The sequence below is a fragment of the Pseudophryne corroboree genome, chromosome 7 (genome assembly GCF_028390025.1).
Source record: "Pseudophryne corroboree isolate aPseCor3 chromosome 7, aPseCor3.hap2, whole genome shotgun sequence".
Classification (NCBI taxonomy): Eukaryota; Metazoa; Chordata; class Amphibia; order Anura; family Myobatrachidae; genus Pseudophryne; species Pseudophryne corroboree.
In genome coordinates, this window is record NC_086450.1 from 268,803,798 (window position 1) to 268,819,581 (window position 15,784).

At 42.8% G+C, this 15,784-nt stretch overlaps 1 protein-coding gene and 2 long non-coding RNA genes across 9 annotated transcripts in view; 1 reads left to right on the forward strand and 2 right to left on the reverse strand.

Moving 5' to 3' along the window:
- HECW2 (HECT, C2 and WW domain containing E3 ubiquitin protein ligase 2) overlaps positions 1-15,784 on the forward strand; it is a 1,325,610-nt gene that overhangs the window by 911,466 nt on the left and 398,360 nt on the right. For all 7 annotated transcript variants that reach the window (XM_063934135.1, XM_063934134.1, XM_063934138.1 and 4 more), the window contains one exon: positions 7,069-7,238. In XM_063934135.1, coding sequence (XP_063790205.1) covers positions 7,069-7,238 — 170 coding nt within the window. The remainder of the gene's footprint in view (positions 1-7,068; positions 7,239-15,784) is intronic.
- LOC134945085 (uncharacterized) lies at positions 991-1,296 on the reverse strand. The gene is made up of 3 exons (XR_010182037.1): positions 1,272-1,296; positions 1,128-1,190; positions 991-1,034 (listed from the first exon to the last, which is right to left on the reverse strand). It is a non-coding gene; the product is annotated as an uncharacterized LOC134945085 (long non-coding RNA).
- On the reverse strand, positions 6,001-6,306 carry LOC134945086 (uncharacterized). The gene is made up of 3 exons (XR_010182038.1): positions 6,282-6,306; positions 6,138-6,200; positions 6,001-6,044 (listed from the first exon to the last, which is right to left on the reverse strand). It is a non-coding gene; the product is annotated as an uncharacterized LOC134945086 (long non-coding RNA).

Here is a 15,784-nt window from a genome sequence, read left to right on the forward strand (position 1 = left end):
GTCCCGCTGTCCCACCCGCGGGCCACAGTGTCCCGCGGTGGGGGGGTCAGTTGGGAGGCTCTGTCAGTCGCTGCTCTGCTTAGCAGAGCAGCGGTGAATAGACGCTGTGCGCATGCGCACAGCGTCTATTCAGTGGAGTCAGAGGGAGAGGGAGCATGCCAGCGGCTCACAGAGCGCTGGGCATGCCCCCTCAGTGATGAAAACGGGGCGTGGCTCGCGATCACGGGTCCTCCCGTAAAGCCACGCCCATTTCATAGGCCACACCCCTTTTTCTGGAGCGCGCGCGGATTCGCCGCGCGAGTGTCCCGCTCCACAGTTAAAGAAAGTTGGGAGGTATGTTTTATACATATTGTATTTATTTTTTTGATCATGTAGATGCTCTGAATTGCAAGTCTTGATAAAGGTCCTATGATAGGACCGAAACGTCGAATGTTAAAGGCAACGTTACTGAACCTGATTAACCTGAATAAACTGATTGACACATCAAGATCTTCAAAGTGATTGATTTCTGCGAGAGTGCACCCACCACACGGGTGGTAGATGCGGTATGTGTATATATATATGTATGTGTGTATATATATATATATATATATATATATACCGCAACTACCACCTGGGTGGAAGGTGCACTCACGCCCAGAAATCAGTCTCTGAGATCACTTGTAGGTTCAATTTATTTTAATCAGGTTCACTGTTGATGCCGTTTTTCATCGACGTTTCGGTCCATATAAGGACCTTTATCAAGATTGGCACTTAAAACACCTAAACAATCGAGAACAATTAAAATCAATATGTATAAAAAACCAGATTATCAACACCAACACCACCAGTGCCTCCCAGGCCCTAAAGACTGTCACCAAGCAGCATAAACATGCTTTAATGGAAAAAACTCAATCCATGTGTGATTTAGAGACGCCTCCACCCTCAGATTTCACCTCACACAGAGTAGATACTTCATCTCAACAAATAGTTACCTGGACAACACACTGGGTCATACTGATGTGATAGATTGCTTCTTCAACACATTGAAGATGCTATAATAATACAAATTATGGCCTATTAGATAAACTTCCAAGTCACTGAATAGTGTGAGACCAACACCTGGGGCCACCCAATAAGCATCGTACCTGATAGTTTATTAAAACAACGAATGGCAGCTGAGGGCTCAATGCATATTTCCAACACTAGATCTGCAATTGAAGGGCAAAGAAAAAAATGACCACCAACCGTAATCCTATGTCAGAAGGTAGCTGCAAGAGAACCATACTCACTGTTCAAGTGTCCAGAGCCAAATGAAAGCTGCATATTGTTCAGCCTCAGCTGACAGCTATTTAAGGGTCAGCCACAGGAAGTGCCACTTAAGGTGATTAACAATTACTAAACCACGCTGCAGAAAAACTACTGCTCAAAAATCGAAACCAGACCCGCTGGACAAGTACTATATAGCCTAGGGATCAGGCTGTATATGTATCGCTACGATAAGCAAGTTAGATATAAGAGAAAGTTTATAGTTACTGGGGCACACGCCGGAGACGCGACTTCCGCGTTCCACCGGCAGGAAGTCCCTGCGTTCCACTCAGCGGAAGTGCCGCTACTCGGCTCGCAGACGAACCGAATCGTAGTTATATAAATGTATGTAACTAGATGAGATGTACTAACAATAGGCAACATTCACCAGGGTCGAGAACTCAGCTATAAAGCCCACACGTAACCTTTAAAGAACGTGTGGATCATGACTAGGATCCGCTTTACCGGAAGTGACATCATTACCTATACTGGGCTTACCAGTGGAGTGTGAAGGCTGTCAATCACCAAAAAACGTCATGTGCACAATTCTGACAACAGTTAGATAATAAGAGAGCCCAGGAGCCAATGATCTCACTCACCCTGTATATCGAAACCAACATACATCTTGTCAATAGAACATATTGGATACTACACTAATGTAATAGTATGACAAAAATAGTATTAATAATAATAAATAGACAAAAGCAAGGGGGGTGGGGAGATCATTGGGCTCAATGAGCCCTCGTGACATGTCAAGGACCTGGGATGGCTCCGGGAAACATACAAACATACACAAAACACATATGTAAATGCCCTTAATTTCCTATTCACTATACATAGAAAAAACATACTAAACAACACAACAGAAATAATAATAATGAAAAATAAAATAATAAGTATGAACACAGGTTCAGACCCACACATTATGTAATCATCATGCCAAAGTACCCTTCGTCCTATATACACAAGACATCATGAAGAAAATCCAACATCCGAAAAAGATTGGATTTTAAAGAAAAATGTTAAGAGGGTTGGCCTCATTGAGGCCCCTTGGTGACACCGTACTGAGTTTGTGTATCCAGAAACTTTCCCTCTGTTTAAGCAGTAGGGTACGATCACCTCCACTTGGAGGCGGAGGTACCCAATCAATAAGCTGACATTTCAAGGCAGATACTTGGTGTCTAGCTGACACAAAATGTCGTGCTACCGGTTTATCAGAGGAGCCCACGTTAAGGGCCGTATGAATAGATGACCGATGGTTAGCCATCCGGTCACGAAAAGGACGCGTCGTCAACCCGACGTAGCATAACCCACAGGGACATTTTAGAAGATAAATTACATGGTCCAATCGACAGTGTAGGTGGTACCTGATAGAAATCTTTCTCCCTGTGTGGGGGTGATACAAGAAGGAACCAGTAATCATAGATCTGAACGTAGTGCACCCCCCACAAGAAAAACTGCCGGGTTTGGCCTGCATAAGCCGAATGTGAGACTTATTCTGTTCAGGGAATGTCGTGGGTCTCATTAACAATTGTTTTAAGTTAGCCCCCCGTTTATATGCCACCATGGGAGCTGGTGTTTTTAGGAAAGGCAAATTATTGTCAGTTGCTACTATTGGCCAATGTTTCCGTAGGGCTTTTCTAGTTGCATCTGCAGAACTATCAAATTGAGTAGAACAAATCATACGATTATTGCGAGTAGCATTTCTGACCTGTTGTCCATTAAAAATGCTATTAGCTTTATTTAGGCAACGTGTAAGGACACCTCTGGAATACCCTCGCTCCAGAAAACGAGAGGTAATTTCAGTGCATTGCTGGTCTTTGAGTATTGGGTTGGAATTGATCCTGATTGCTCTGAGATACTGAGATATAGGCAATCCCTCTTTAAGGGCTGGGGGATGGTGACTATTTGCATGCAGCGTCAAATTACGATCTGTAGATTTGCGGAACATAGTGGTGTCCAGTCGATCACCAGTTCTGGTGATGCTGACATCCAAAAAGTTAATATTAGTGGCAGACACAGAGTATGTGAACTTGATGGGACTGTCCAATGCATTCAATTGGTTCACCATGTCAAGGAATTCAGATTCTGTGCCTTCCCAAAGCAAGAAGACGTCATCTATGAACCGTTTAAAGAAAGAGATCTTGTGCCCATATCTTGGCAACAAATGAGTGTTTTTCGTAATGCGCCATAAACAAATTTGCGTAGGCGGGGGCCAAATTAGACCCCATCGCCGTTCCAGCAATTTGGAGGAAGTAATCATTTTTATACATAAAATGGTTACAAGTCAGAACCAATGAGGTCAATTCCAACACAAACTCGGTGGGGTAATCTTTGCAAGGAGAGCTGGAAAGAAACTTACGTATAACTTCCATACCTTGATGGTGTGGTATGACAGTATAGAGGGAACCTACATCCATTGTTGCCAAGAGAGTATGTTCACTAAGCTTGGCAAACTTACGTAGATGTATGAGGAAATCCCCAGTGTCCCTTAAGTAACTGTCAGTTTTTAATACCAAAGGCTGTAGAATACTGTCAACAAAGATTGCAATAGGCTGTAGCAGAGAGCCTTCCGCGGCAATGATGGGTCTGCCGGGAGGGCGTATTAGTGTTTTATGAATCTTAGGCAGTGTGTACAGGATCGGACACCTTGGTGAATTAATAGTCAGATAATTTAGTAAGTCCTCACTAATATACCCTTGCTCAAAACCTAACTTCAGATATTGATCGATCTTAGATTGATCTTGGGAACCGGGTTGGTTGCCAACTTCTGGTAGGTCGTGACATCTGATAATTGTCGGTTGATCTCAATGTCATAATCTGTCCAATCTTAGACGACTATGGCTCCTCCCTTATCCGCAGGGCGGATCACTATATTTGAGGAATCTCTTAATGTTTTTAATGCTTTCCTCTCGGCAGCGGAAAGGTTGTCAAACATTTTTTTGGGGGGCGAGATCTCAGAGTCCCTTTGGACTAGCCGTAGATAGGTTTTGATACTAGGGTTAGAAGATGGAGGATCGAATGTCGACTTAGGCCTAAATTCTGATTTCTCTTTGTCAGTAGGTTTATTAGCAAAGAACTCTCGCAAACGGAGGGAGCGACCAAATTTATACTGATCTATTGTTCTTTTAAATGAATTGGTTCTACATGTGGGAACGAAAGATAAACCACGTGCAATAGGTTTCAGCTGTACTCAACTCTATACTAGATAGGTTAAAAACATTGCTACTTATTGTCTCCTCCCTCTTCTCCTGGTACCCCCCTCTCCTCGGGTGCGGTCTGTGCCGCTTCTTAATACCCTGGAGCGGGTGGAGGAAGTCTCCCCTCCTTGATCTAAAAAACGGGTAGAGTCACTATTTCCCTCATAGTAATCAGTATCGGAGGTGGAGGCGGAGGAAACAAAATCATGAGCAAACGGTTTAGCCCTTCGTCTAATGTATTGTCTATTCTGACGTTCACCAATGTTGTTCCCAAGTAACCAGCGATATACTGTATGGATTTGGTAATCGTTGGTTACAGTAGACAATTTCTTCCGTTTGAAGGAAATCAGATCACGCTTGTAGTTGTCAACCTGAGTCTGTAATCGTTCGATCCAATTTTGGGTCTTATCATTCTGCAGCACGGTGGTGTGGGGCTTGATGGTAATATCTACTTCAGTTGACAATTTTTTCAACTCAATGCCAACTTCCTCGACCACCAAGGTCATGAGGTCAAGCGAACATTTGTTCAATACTCCACACCACCGGCTGCAGAAGACAGGGTTGTTTCTACCCAATGTTGGAACATTGGAGATACGGAAACCTCGGGGGATTTGCTTTCTCCTGAGGTATTCCGACAAAAATTGACCGTGTAAGGTCAAATCAACCTCTCTTTGTTTGTGTTTTAACACTTTGTAAAACAAATCCACAGGAGTTTCAGCTGGTAAGGCCTCAAACTCTAACTTATCGAACAGTAGTTTCTCAGTGTCCTCATCAGTGAAAGAAACTATACCAGTCTCAGCTTGGGCCAATAGGCCATCATCCAACAAATATACCCCACTTTGAGTCATAACACTATTTGACTAAGAATATAAGCAAGAGATTATTGATAAGCATATAACATACTAGACACTACAATACAGAAAAACAGACAAAACATATAAGGTTCCCGGTTGTAATGGTGGTAATGGGTGAAGAAGTCCAATCCGGTGCGTTGGATGGGTGTCAGGAAGTAAGAACTGCAAATAGTAGTTCAAACGAAAATATCCTTGGAAAGTCCTGCACTCTCATCAATACACAGTAACGATGGCGGGTGCTCCTAATGACCAAATAGGCCACCAATATACCGCAACTACCACCTGGGTGGAAGGTGCACTCACGCCCAGAAATCAGTCTCTGAGATCACTTGTAGGTTCAATTTATTTTAATCAGGTTCACTGTTGATGCCGTTTTTCATCGACGTTTCGGTCCATATAAGGACCTTTATCAAGATTGGCACTTAAAACACCTAAACAATCGAGAACAATTAAAATCAATATGTATAAAAAACCAGATTATCAACACCAACACCACCAGTGCCTCCCAGGCCCTAAAGACTGTCACCAAGCAGCATAAACATGCTTTAATGGAAAAAACTCAATCCATGTGTGATTTAGAGACGCCTCCACCCTCAGATTTCACCTCACACAGAGTAGATACTTCATCTCAACAAATAGTTACCTGGACAACACACTGGGTCATACTGATGTGATAGATTGCTTCTTCAACACATTGAAGATGCTATAATAATAAAAATTATGGCCTATTAGATAAACTTCCAAGTCACTGAATAGTGTGAGACCAACACCTGGGGCCACCCAATAAGCATCGTACCTGATAGTTTATTAAAACAACGAATGGCAGCTGAGGGCTCAATGCATATTTCCAACACTAGATCTGCAATTGAAGGGCAAAGAAAAAAATGACCACCAACCGTAATCCTATGTCAGAAGGTAGCTGCAAGAGAACCATACTCACTGTTCAAGTGTCCAGAGCCAAATGAAAGCTGCATATTGTTCAGCCTCAGCTGACAGCTATTTAAGGGTCAGCCACAGGAAGTGCCACTTAAGGTGATTAACAATTACTAAACCACGCTGCAGAAAAACTACTGCTCAAAAATCGAAACCAGACCCGCTGGACAAGTACTATATAGCCTAGGGATCAGGCTGTATATGTATCGCTACGATAAGCAAGTTAGATATAAGAGAAAGTTTATAGTTACTGGGGCACACGCCGGAGACGCGACTTCCGCGTTCCACCGGCAGGAAGTCCCTGCGTTCCACTCGGCGGAAGTGCCGCTACTCGGTTCGCAGACGAACCGAATCGTAGTTATATAAATGTATGTAACTAGATGAGATGTACTAACAATAGGCACTTCCGCCGAAACGTCGATGAAAAACGGCATCAACAGTGAACCTGATTAAAATAAATTGAACCTACAAGTGATCTCAGAGACTGATTTCTGGGCGTGAGTGCACCTTCCACCCAGGTGGTAGTTGCGGTATATTGGTGGCCTATTTGGTCATTAGGAGCACCCGCCGTCGTTACTGTGTATTGATGAGAGTGCAGGACTTTCCAAGGATATATATATATATATATACACAGTGTGTATGTATATATATACATATATATATATATATATATATATATATTTACATGCGGTACACAACATGTACTGCATGTTGTGCAAAGGCCCCTTACAGGATGCATACATATTACTTTGTGTTGTGCAAAGGGGATAATCTGTAGTTTTTTTATCTTTCAGATCTCAGAGCAGTGGGATTAAAGAAGGGGATGTTTTTTAATCCTGACCCTTACCTAAAGATGTCCATACGACCTGGGAAAAAGAGCACATTTCCAACATTTGCCCATCATGGCCAAGAAAAGAGATCGACTATTATTGCAAACACTACAAATCCAGTATGGCACAGAGAGGTAACATGCAAAAAGTTATCAACTGTGTTTTCCAGCTGTTACTATTTCTCAGTAGGTGGGAAGTACTGTATGTGTTGCAGATGCATGTTCACAAACCAGATCAGATCAAATATATATTCTATCCCAATTTATTGCCTCTGTATTTATCTAGTATAGTTACCATTAAACTGTAGTTACCTGATATTTCATGAGTTACAAAGGGATATATTTGTAGGTAAATTGGATTAAAATACATATATATGTACTGCAAGGTCGTAACTATCGTAGGTGCAGGGAGTGCTACTATGGGGCCCAAAGAGGGAGGGGCCCACCTTCCCTGTAACAGTTTCATGTATTACATACATTTTTCACCACTGGTAGGTACACCTGTCAAACCGTAACGCAGGTGTCCTAAAGCGAGCTCAGGGAGGACAGAAACCTCCCGTGGAGCAGAAGGACCCTTACATAATTTTTCCTTGGACCCTGCAATATATCTAGGTATGTCCCTGGAGCTGCTCATTGTAATGTGGTATAGAATGAACAGAAGGGCATTATAATGTTACATACAGTGCATCCTGAAAGTATTCACATTACTTGAGGCTGTAATTGCTGCCAAAGATGCATCAACAAAGTATTGAGCAAAGGCTGTGAATATTTATGTACATGTGATTTCTTAGTTTTTTATTTTCTAATAAAGTTGCAAAAATGTTAAACTTTTTTCAGGTTGTCATTATGGGGTATTGTGTGTAGAATTTTGAGGGGAAAAAATGAATTTATTCCATTTTGTAATAAGGCTGTAACATAACAAAATGTGGAAAAAGTGAAGCACTGTGAATACTTTCCGGATGCACTGTACATAATATGAACTATAGTGTAGCAATATATGAAGTGGAGGCACTACAGTGTGGCATAATTTGAACTAGGGTATTGTAGTGTGGCAATATATGAAGTGGGGGGGCACTATAGTGTGGCGTAAAATGAACTGGGGCACTGCGTGGCATAATATGAACATATTTTGAACAGGGGACAATGGGGGTCATTCCGAGTTGTTCGCTCGTTATTTTTTTCTCGCAACGGAGCGATTAGTCGCTAATGCGCATGCGCAATGTCCGCAGTGCGACTGCGCCAAGTAAATTTGCTATGCAGTTAGATATTTAACTCACGGCATTACGAGGTTTTTTTTTCGTTCTGGTGATCGGAGTGTGATTGACAGGAAGTGGGTGTTTCTGGGTGGAAACAGGCCGTTTTATGGGAGTGTGTGAAAAAACGCTACCGTTTCTGGGAAAAACGCGGGAGTGGCTGGAGAAACGGAGGAGTGTCTGGGCGAACGCTGGGTGTGTTTGTGACGTCAAACCAGGAACGACAAGCACTGAACTGATCGCAGATGCCGAGTAAGTCTGGAGCTACTTAGAAACTGCTTAGAAGTGTCTATTCGCAATTCTGCTAATCTTTCGTTCGCAATTTTGCTAAGCTAAGATTCACTCCCAGTAGGCGGCGGCTTAGCATGTGCAAAGCTGCTAAAAGCAGCTTGCGAGCGAACAACTCGGAATGACCCCCAATGTAAATTATAATGTGAATTGGGGGTACTGTGTTGCATAATGTGTACCGGCAGTCTTATAATGTGACATAATGTGAACTAGGGCACTACTATGGGGCATAAAATTAACAAATGCTGCAGAGAGGTGTCAATGAGACAGATGGCCCCTTCAAAATGTTGCTATGGGGCCCACAAAGATTTGGCTACCACCCTTATATACTGCATTATCTACAGGAATATAAGAGACTATGAAGGAATAAATATAAATAAATTAAGTTATACTATTCATAGTTTATATATGTACACATATAGATAAAGGAAAATGTAGATTTTATATCTTATTTACAGTCATTTATTTGTTTGTATTTGGTGACTAAAACAAACGCCATTTGTGTGAGTGTGGTACTGTCAGTGTCGGACTGAAGCATGAAGGGCCCACTGGGGGTATGCAGTGGTAGGGGCCCATGATTAGAGGTGTGGCCAGCCTTCAAAGGGGGTGTGGCCAGCCACTGCAGAGGTTTGGCTAACCATTCTAGAGTACCTGGTCTGGACTCCTTGATAATTTATATAGTACAGTAACTAATGCTAGTGCATGCATGATAATGTGCCAAATTAATGACAGCAATGTACTGTAGAGAATACATCCTAATCCTGTGCAGCATAAGGTAACATATGTATAATATATAACTCAAGTGCACAGTCTAGAACCTGATCCCTAGAGGAGGAGGGCCCCCCAGGCAGTGGGGCCTACCAGTGGTTTCCCCTGTACCTCTGTGGGCCAGTCCGAGCCTGGGTACTGTATGCGTGAGGTGGAAGCGCCCTCACACTCCCCTACTAGGGGTCTCATCACAGGACCCTGCAGCGGCAGCAGGAAACTGGGGGGCCACGAGCAGCTTTGTGATAGGTAACCAGGGGGTTTGAAAAGGAGCTATAACAGAGCTATAAACCGAGAGGGAGCTGAGTTCCTTCCTCAGAAAGGGATCCAGTGAGGGTGAGATCTGTGCTGAATCAGCCTGCTGGTGTCTGCAATCAACAGCCTGTGAAAGGGCTTACCACAGTGTTGGTGAGAGGTAGCCAGCTAGGATATATATATATATATATATATGTATGTGTGTGTGTGTGTGTGTGTGTGTGTGTGTGCGTGTGTGTGTGTATATAAATGTTCGCTTGATCTTATCTTACTGGTTATAGAGGAGGTGGGGATAGAATTGGTCAAAATTCGGGAGGAAATTGAAAAATTTGAAAAGAACTATCAACAAACCTTGAAATCTGATAAGTCCGATACCTGGTGTGATAAATTACAATCCCAGTTGGATGTCTTTAGAGACCAACTGGTGACTTTTAAAAGGAAAAAACTGCAGACTGTCAACCAGGATTATACCACCCACCAAGTATATAGATGGCTTACAGGTGGATCAGGCAGTACTAGACGTTTTAGACAAAATAGGCCTCACCAATTTAGATCCCAGCAGACCAGTGACTCCTCGACCTCACATTCAGCCTCAGACTCTGAAGCTAGGGGAGCACGACCAGCAAGTGGTTTTTTAGGGAGGGGTACGCGAGCACCCCCTATAAGAGACCCGGAAGATCTAGAAGACCCCACCCTAGGAGGGGCAGCTTCAAAAAGAAGAGCGAGAAGGAAGAAGGATTAGACAGTATATTTAATTTATCTGATCATGTTTTGGATAAAGGGGAGATCTCACTGCTATCTCTAGGCTTATCATTTGTACCGACTTCCAGACATGATGATTTTAACCTAGCGGTTGATCATTATAAGTTTGGACGAAAATTCAGATTACGGGAGTACTTTGGTGATAAAAACATAAAAGAGGTTGGAGAAACGGTCGATCCAAAAATACTTAAAAAACCTAGCTTGTTTGATCCCCCTTCCTCCAGTCCTAGTATCCGTACGTTTCTGAGGATGACGGAAAATGATTTTAGAACTAATACCTCTAAAGGATTCGCTAATTTGACGCCTGACCAACGCGCAGCTTTAACATCATTGAGAAATAATGATAAAATTGTTATCCGGCCCGCCGATAAAGGCGGAGCCGTGGTCATTCAGAATTTTGTTGATTATGACGCTGAGGTCAGACGCCAACTTGCAGATCCTGAGACTTACTCCAAATGTGGGTATAACCCTATGCCCCTTGTGAAAAGAAGGGTTGATTCATTGATTGACCGATCAGTGAACTTGGGGTGGCTGAATGAGCAGATCGCGACCTTCCTGAAAGTTGAATTTCCTATTTGTCCCATGCTCTATACACTCCCTAAGGTCCATAAGTCCATGGTCAACCCCCCCCCCGGCAGACCTATTATCTCTGCCAGGGGGTCTCTTCTACAACCTCTTGCCATGTTTGTTGATGGCTTTCTACAAGAATTAATACCTTATATACCGAGTTACCTTAGAGACACAGGTGACTTCTTGACCAAAATTATGGACCTTGGGGAGATTAAGGAGGATGTGTTGCTTGCAACACTTGATGTATCATCGTTATACACTATTATTCCCCATAGAAAGGGTCTGGAGGCCGTGAAGAATTTATTAGTTTCATCTGATATAATCACTATCCCCATTGACTGTATCTTGGAATTTTTGGAGATTATTTTGACAAATAATCACTTTATGTACCAAGGGGAATACTACATGCAGTGCTCGGGGACGGCTATGGGCTCGAATGTGGCCCCTATATATGCAGGAATATTCATGCATGAGTATGAGATTACTAATATCATGCCAAGATATGGTAACAAGATTATATATTATAGACGCTTTATAGATGATGTCTTTCTGCTGTGGGACGGTACCGAATTAGAATTCAATGATATGTTAGAATATTTGAATCATTTGGATTCCACTGTACGTTTCACGGGACATTTAGACTCTAATTCCATTAATTTTTTGGACCTGACCATCTTTAGGAATGGTACTCATTTGGGTACAACATTATATAGAAAAGAAACAGATCGAAATACGATCTTGCATGCGACGAGCAATCACCCACCATCACTAAGAGCTAGTTTGCCGATCTCGCAATTTATGCGAGTTCTGAGGAACAATACAGACCCGATGACCGCTGAGAAACAGATTGTGAAAGTGAAGACTCGCTTTATTCAGAGGGGGTACAGTATGAGCACTATCAATAAGTGTCTGGATAAGGCACGATCAAGAATGTTTGAGGCTAAACCGACCAAGGAGGCGCGGATGATATATGTCACACAGTTTGATGCAAAATCGCCTGCTGTCAGAGCGTCAATAAGGAGGCATTGGCCCATATTGAACTCAGATCCAAAGTTCAAAAATTCATTCGAACATCCACCAATGTTGGCCTACAGACGTGGGCGTAATCTGAAGCAACTATTGATGCACCCAGCTAGACAAACGGCTGGCTCTGAGAACAACTGGTTAAATAAGATAAGAAAAGGCTGCGTCAAATGCCTAGGCTGTGTGACATGTCGCTCGATGTTGGTTGGTGAGAAGTTCCCACACCCCCTGAGTGGACAATCAATTACCATTCGGCATCGACTGCACTGTCGGATGGACCACGTGATTTATATGCTACTATGCCCGTGCGGTCTTCCATATGTGGGGATGACCACCTGTTCATTCAGAGAGCGGATGGCCAACCACCGCAGTTCAATCCATCAAGCGTTGCAAACAGGCCGTACTGACAAACCGGTGGCTCAGCACTTTTTGAATGAGGGACATCAAGTGGCATCACTGAAATGCAGGATCATTGATTGGGTCCCTGTCCCCAAGAGAGGGGGTGATCGCTCCCTTCTTCTAAGAAAACTCGAAGCAAGGTGGATACACAGATTGGGTTCAGTGACACCTAATGGACTGAATGAGTCAAACCCACTAAACGTTTTTCTACGATGATAGAGCTTTGTGGAAGTTAGTAGGAGATTTTCTGCCCGATGCATCCCAATATCTTTTTTGTTGTTTTTGTTAGTTATATGTTAATTATATATAATCTAGGCCATACTTGGATTGTTTTATCTGTGTAGTTGGGATCAGTGGGGTGCAATGGAAGTGCGAAATGGAGGTCCGAATTAAACCATAATTGATTATGCCCTGACTGGGTTATCTACTTGAATAGGGTCGCTGTCGCCCGGCCATTGCCCCTTGCTGATCCAATTATATATATAGGTAAGGGGTTTTATGTGGGGAATGTTTTTAATTGCACTGCCTGGCTCTTGTACCCTCGATATTGTAAACGATATGCACGCTGCCTTATTTACATTTCACACACCTGCCATATATTGGTGGGTGATATTGGTTGGTTACATGGGAATGACAGTCCGCTTTGCGACATGAGCTGTAGCTACTCTGTTTAGCGATACCTTTCGCCGGTGGGACTGAGCGTGTTACTTCCTGTTTGCGTTCCACCCGGCGCACGGACACTTCCGGCCTGATGACGTTTGCGTTCCACGGACCGGAAGTGCTCGGCCCCGGGACGCGGCAGAGTTTAAAGCTCTGCTATTGCGGCTTTGGTGCTTTAAACATTGCTTAGGTGGTCTATTGAGATAGGTTCTTGCTGGTGGGGATCATTGTAGTAACATATGATCTCTTTAGATGTGATTAATGAGCATGAAAAATCGCTGTCTCATTTTGATGACATCACAGCACCTTTGGCGCCTTTTTTGAATGATGAGGGTATTTAGAGCCAGTCAGGCAGGACCAGCGTTGCTACTGGATGTTTGGATCTCTGTTCCTTCTTTGTTGGAAGTTGCTATTGATGTGCAGTGCCTCCTGAGGAAGGCCCATGCAGGGCCGAAAGCGCTTGAGGAATATCTTGCCATTATGCTGAATATGTAAAGTATATTTCAAAATAAATGAACTGGTGTATTTATGAAAAAGTCTGGAGAGTGCCCCCTCTGAATTTTATCTACAATTTGGATACTTCGGTATTTGAGTGGACACCCCAGTGTTTGTGTATCATGAAGATGTGAGTGCTACCGCTGTTTGGAGTTATATATATATATATATATATATATATATATATATATATATATACTGTATATATTGGGGCTGCGTACATCTGTCCTAAGTACATCTTCTAAAGTAGAACAGATCTTCACTTCTGCAGAGCATTACAACTAATTATTGTTTTGTAATGATATATGCTTAGGTAAACCGTATCTTCAACTATTCTGCAGAGCATTACAACTAATTATTGCTTTGTAATGACATATGCTTCAGTAAAACACATCTTCAACTATTCTGCAGAGCATTACAACTAATTATTGTTTTGTAATGATATATGCTTAGGTAAAACACATCTTCAACTATTCTGCAGAGCATTACAAATAATTACTGCTTTGTAATGATATATGCTTCAGTAAAACACATCTTCAACTTTTCTGCATAGCATTACAACTAATTACTGCTTTGTAATGGTATATGCTTAACTAATTTTATGCTACAGCAGATTATCTCTACTGATTATACTGAAATATTATCTAAGTGGTATCCAGTCTCTAGGTCGACAAGACTTAGGTCAACAGTGTCTAGGTCGACCACCATTGGTCGACAGTAACTAGTGTCAAAGTCGGAAAAATATCATGCTACACGTTGCCATATATTCACCCCATGCGCTTGCCCGCTGCACGTGCACATTCTCTCCCGTGCGTGCACATATTCGCAGTTGCGTGACGGCGCCTCCACGGCCATGCGCTTGAGCGCGTGGTATGTGCATTTACGGTAGAGTTTGTGTGTGTCTAGCGGGCGACTCAATCGTTACATAGTAAATCCAAATAGTATGTTTTATAGATAATGTTCCCCTTGATGATAACTGTAAGTTTGTTTATTGTAACTGGTCCCTGGACAGAGGAATTCCTCTTTGCATGATACGAAGGGTCAGACAGGGTTTGAGCAGTGCTGTTTGGTACCTAACTAAAGAACATTTTATTAGAAACAATCCGGTGCTGGTTAGGTAAAGATTAATCGCTCCTGCGTATAGTTATGTCTATTAGTAGTTTCTGGACATTTACTATATTTGCGGTTCATTATCCATGCGGCGGGAATCCTGAGATTCCTTCCCACCTGAGCAGTTCGATATAGTCACAGCCCACCTGTTCAAACTAACCTATGACCTTTTGTTATAATGCGGGGAGACATTCCTGTGTCCAATGAACAATGAGATTATAGGTCCCTTTGTAGTGTACTGTACGCAGTGTATATAAGAACAGCTAGCCTGGCCAGCTCAGTCTTCTCTCCACAACGGTTTTCATCATTGACTAACTAGAGAGCTGGTACCAGGACTGCGCAGCGATCGTTCCCCGGTGTGTAAATTATTCTCTGTAACCAACTTATTCTCTGACTGTATTTTGCCACGTTCTCTCTCTCTCTCTCTCTCATTGTATGTTATTGTTTGCGATTGTGCCGCTATTGTATATTTATGTGTAGTTATTCTGCTTAGATATTGATGTTAGTCTGTAGTGTATGAACTGTTAACTGTTTTCCCCTTTTTACATAGCTAAATATTGTTAGTAAAGGTGTTGGAACCTTAGCAAGGTTTTGTGTGCTTATTACATTACTGAGGGTATTTGGAGCGTCTCAATCGCTCAAACAGCTTTCACATTAACAAGGTCAAGCAGCGTTATATCGCTACAGTATTTCAGTAGTAAGGTTTACAGTACAAACTCAATCTTTCAGTGTGTTGCATACAAGGTATACTGAGTGTCATCCCGTGAGCGTCTGGGCCGCTCGTGTTCCCCTCGTGGTCACGAGCGTCCGCTACGCTGGTAGCGTAGCATTACGGTAGTCGGCCGCCTATAGCGTGCTCGACACCAAGCGTTAAGTTGTGAGCGAGCGTGCCGCATGTGCGTCTCGACCACAGCTAAGCGTCTGTTACGCTAAGTGCGTACCCTTACGGTACCCCATACGCCAATTGCGTACTGAGTCTCTTACCCATATATAGTGAATATTATAAGGTAATAAATCGGCATTATCACTAGGTCAACAGGACTTCTAGGTTGACAGGGTCTCTAGGTCAACATGTTCTAGGTCGACAGGTCAAAAGGTTGA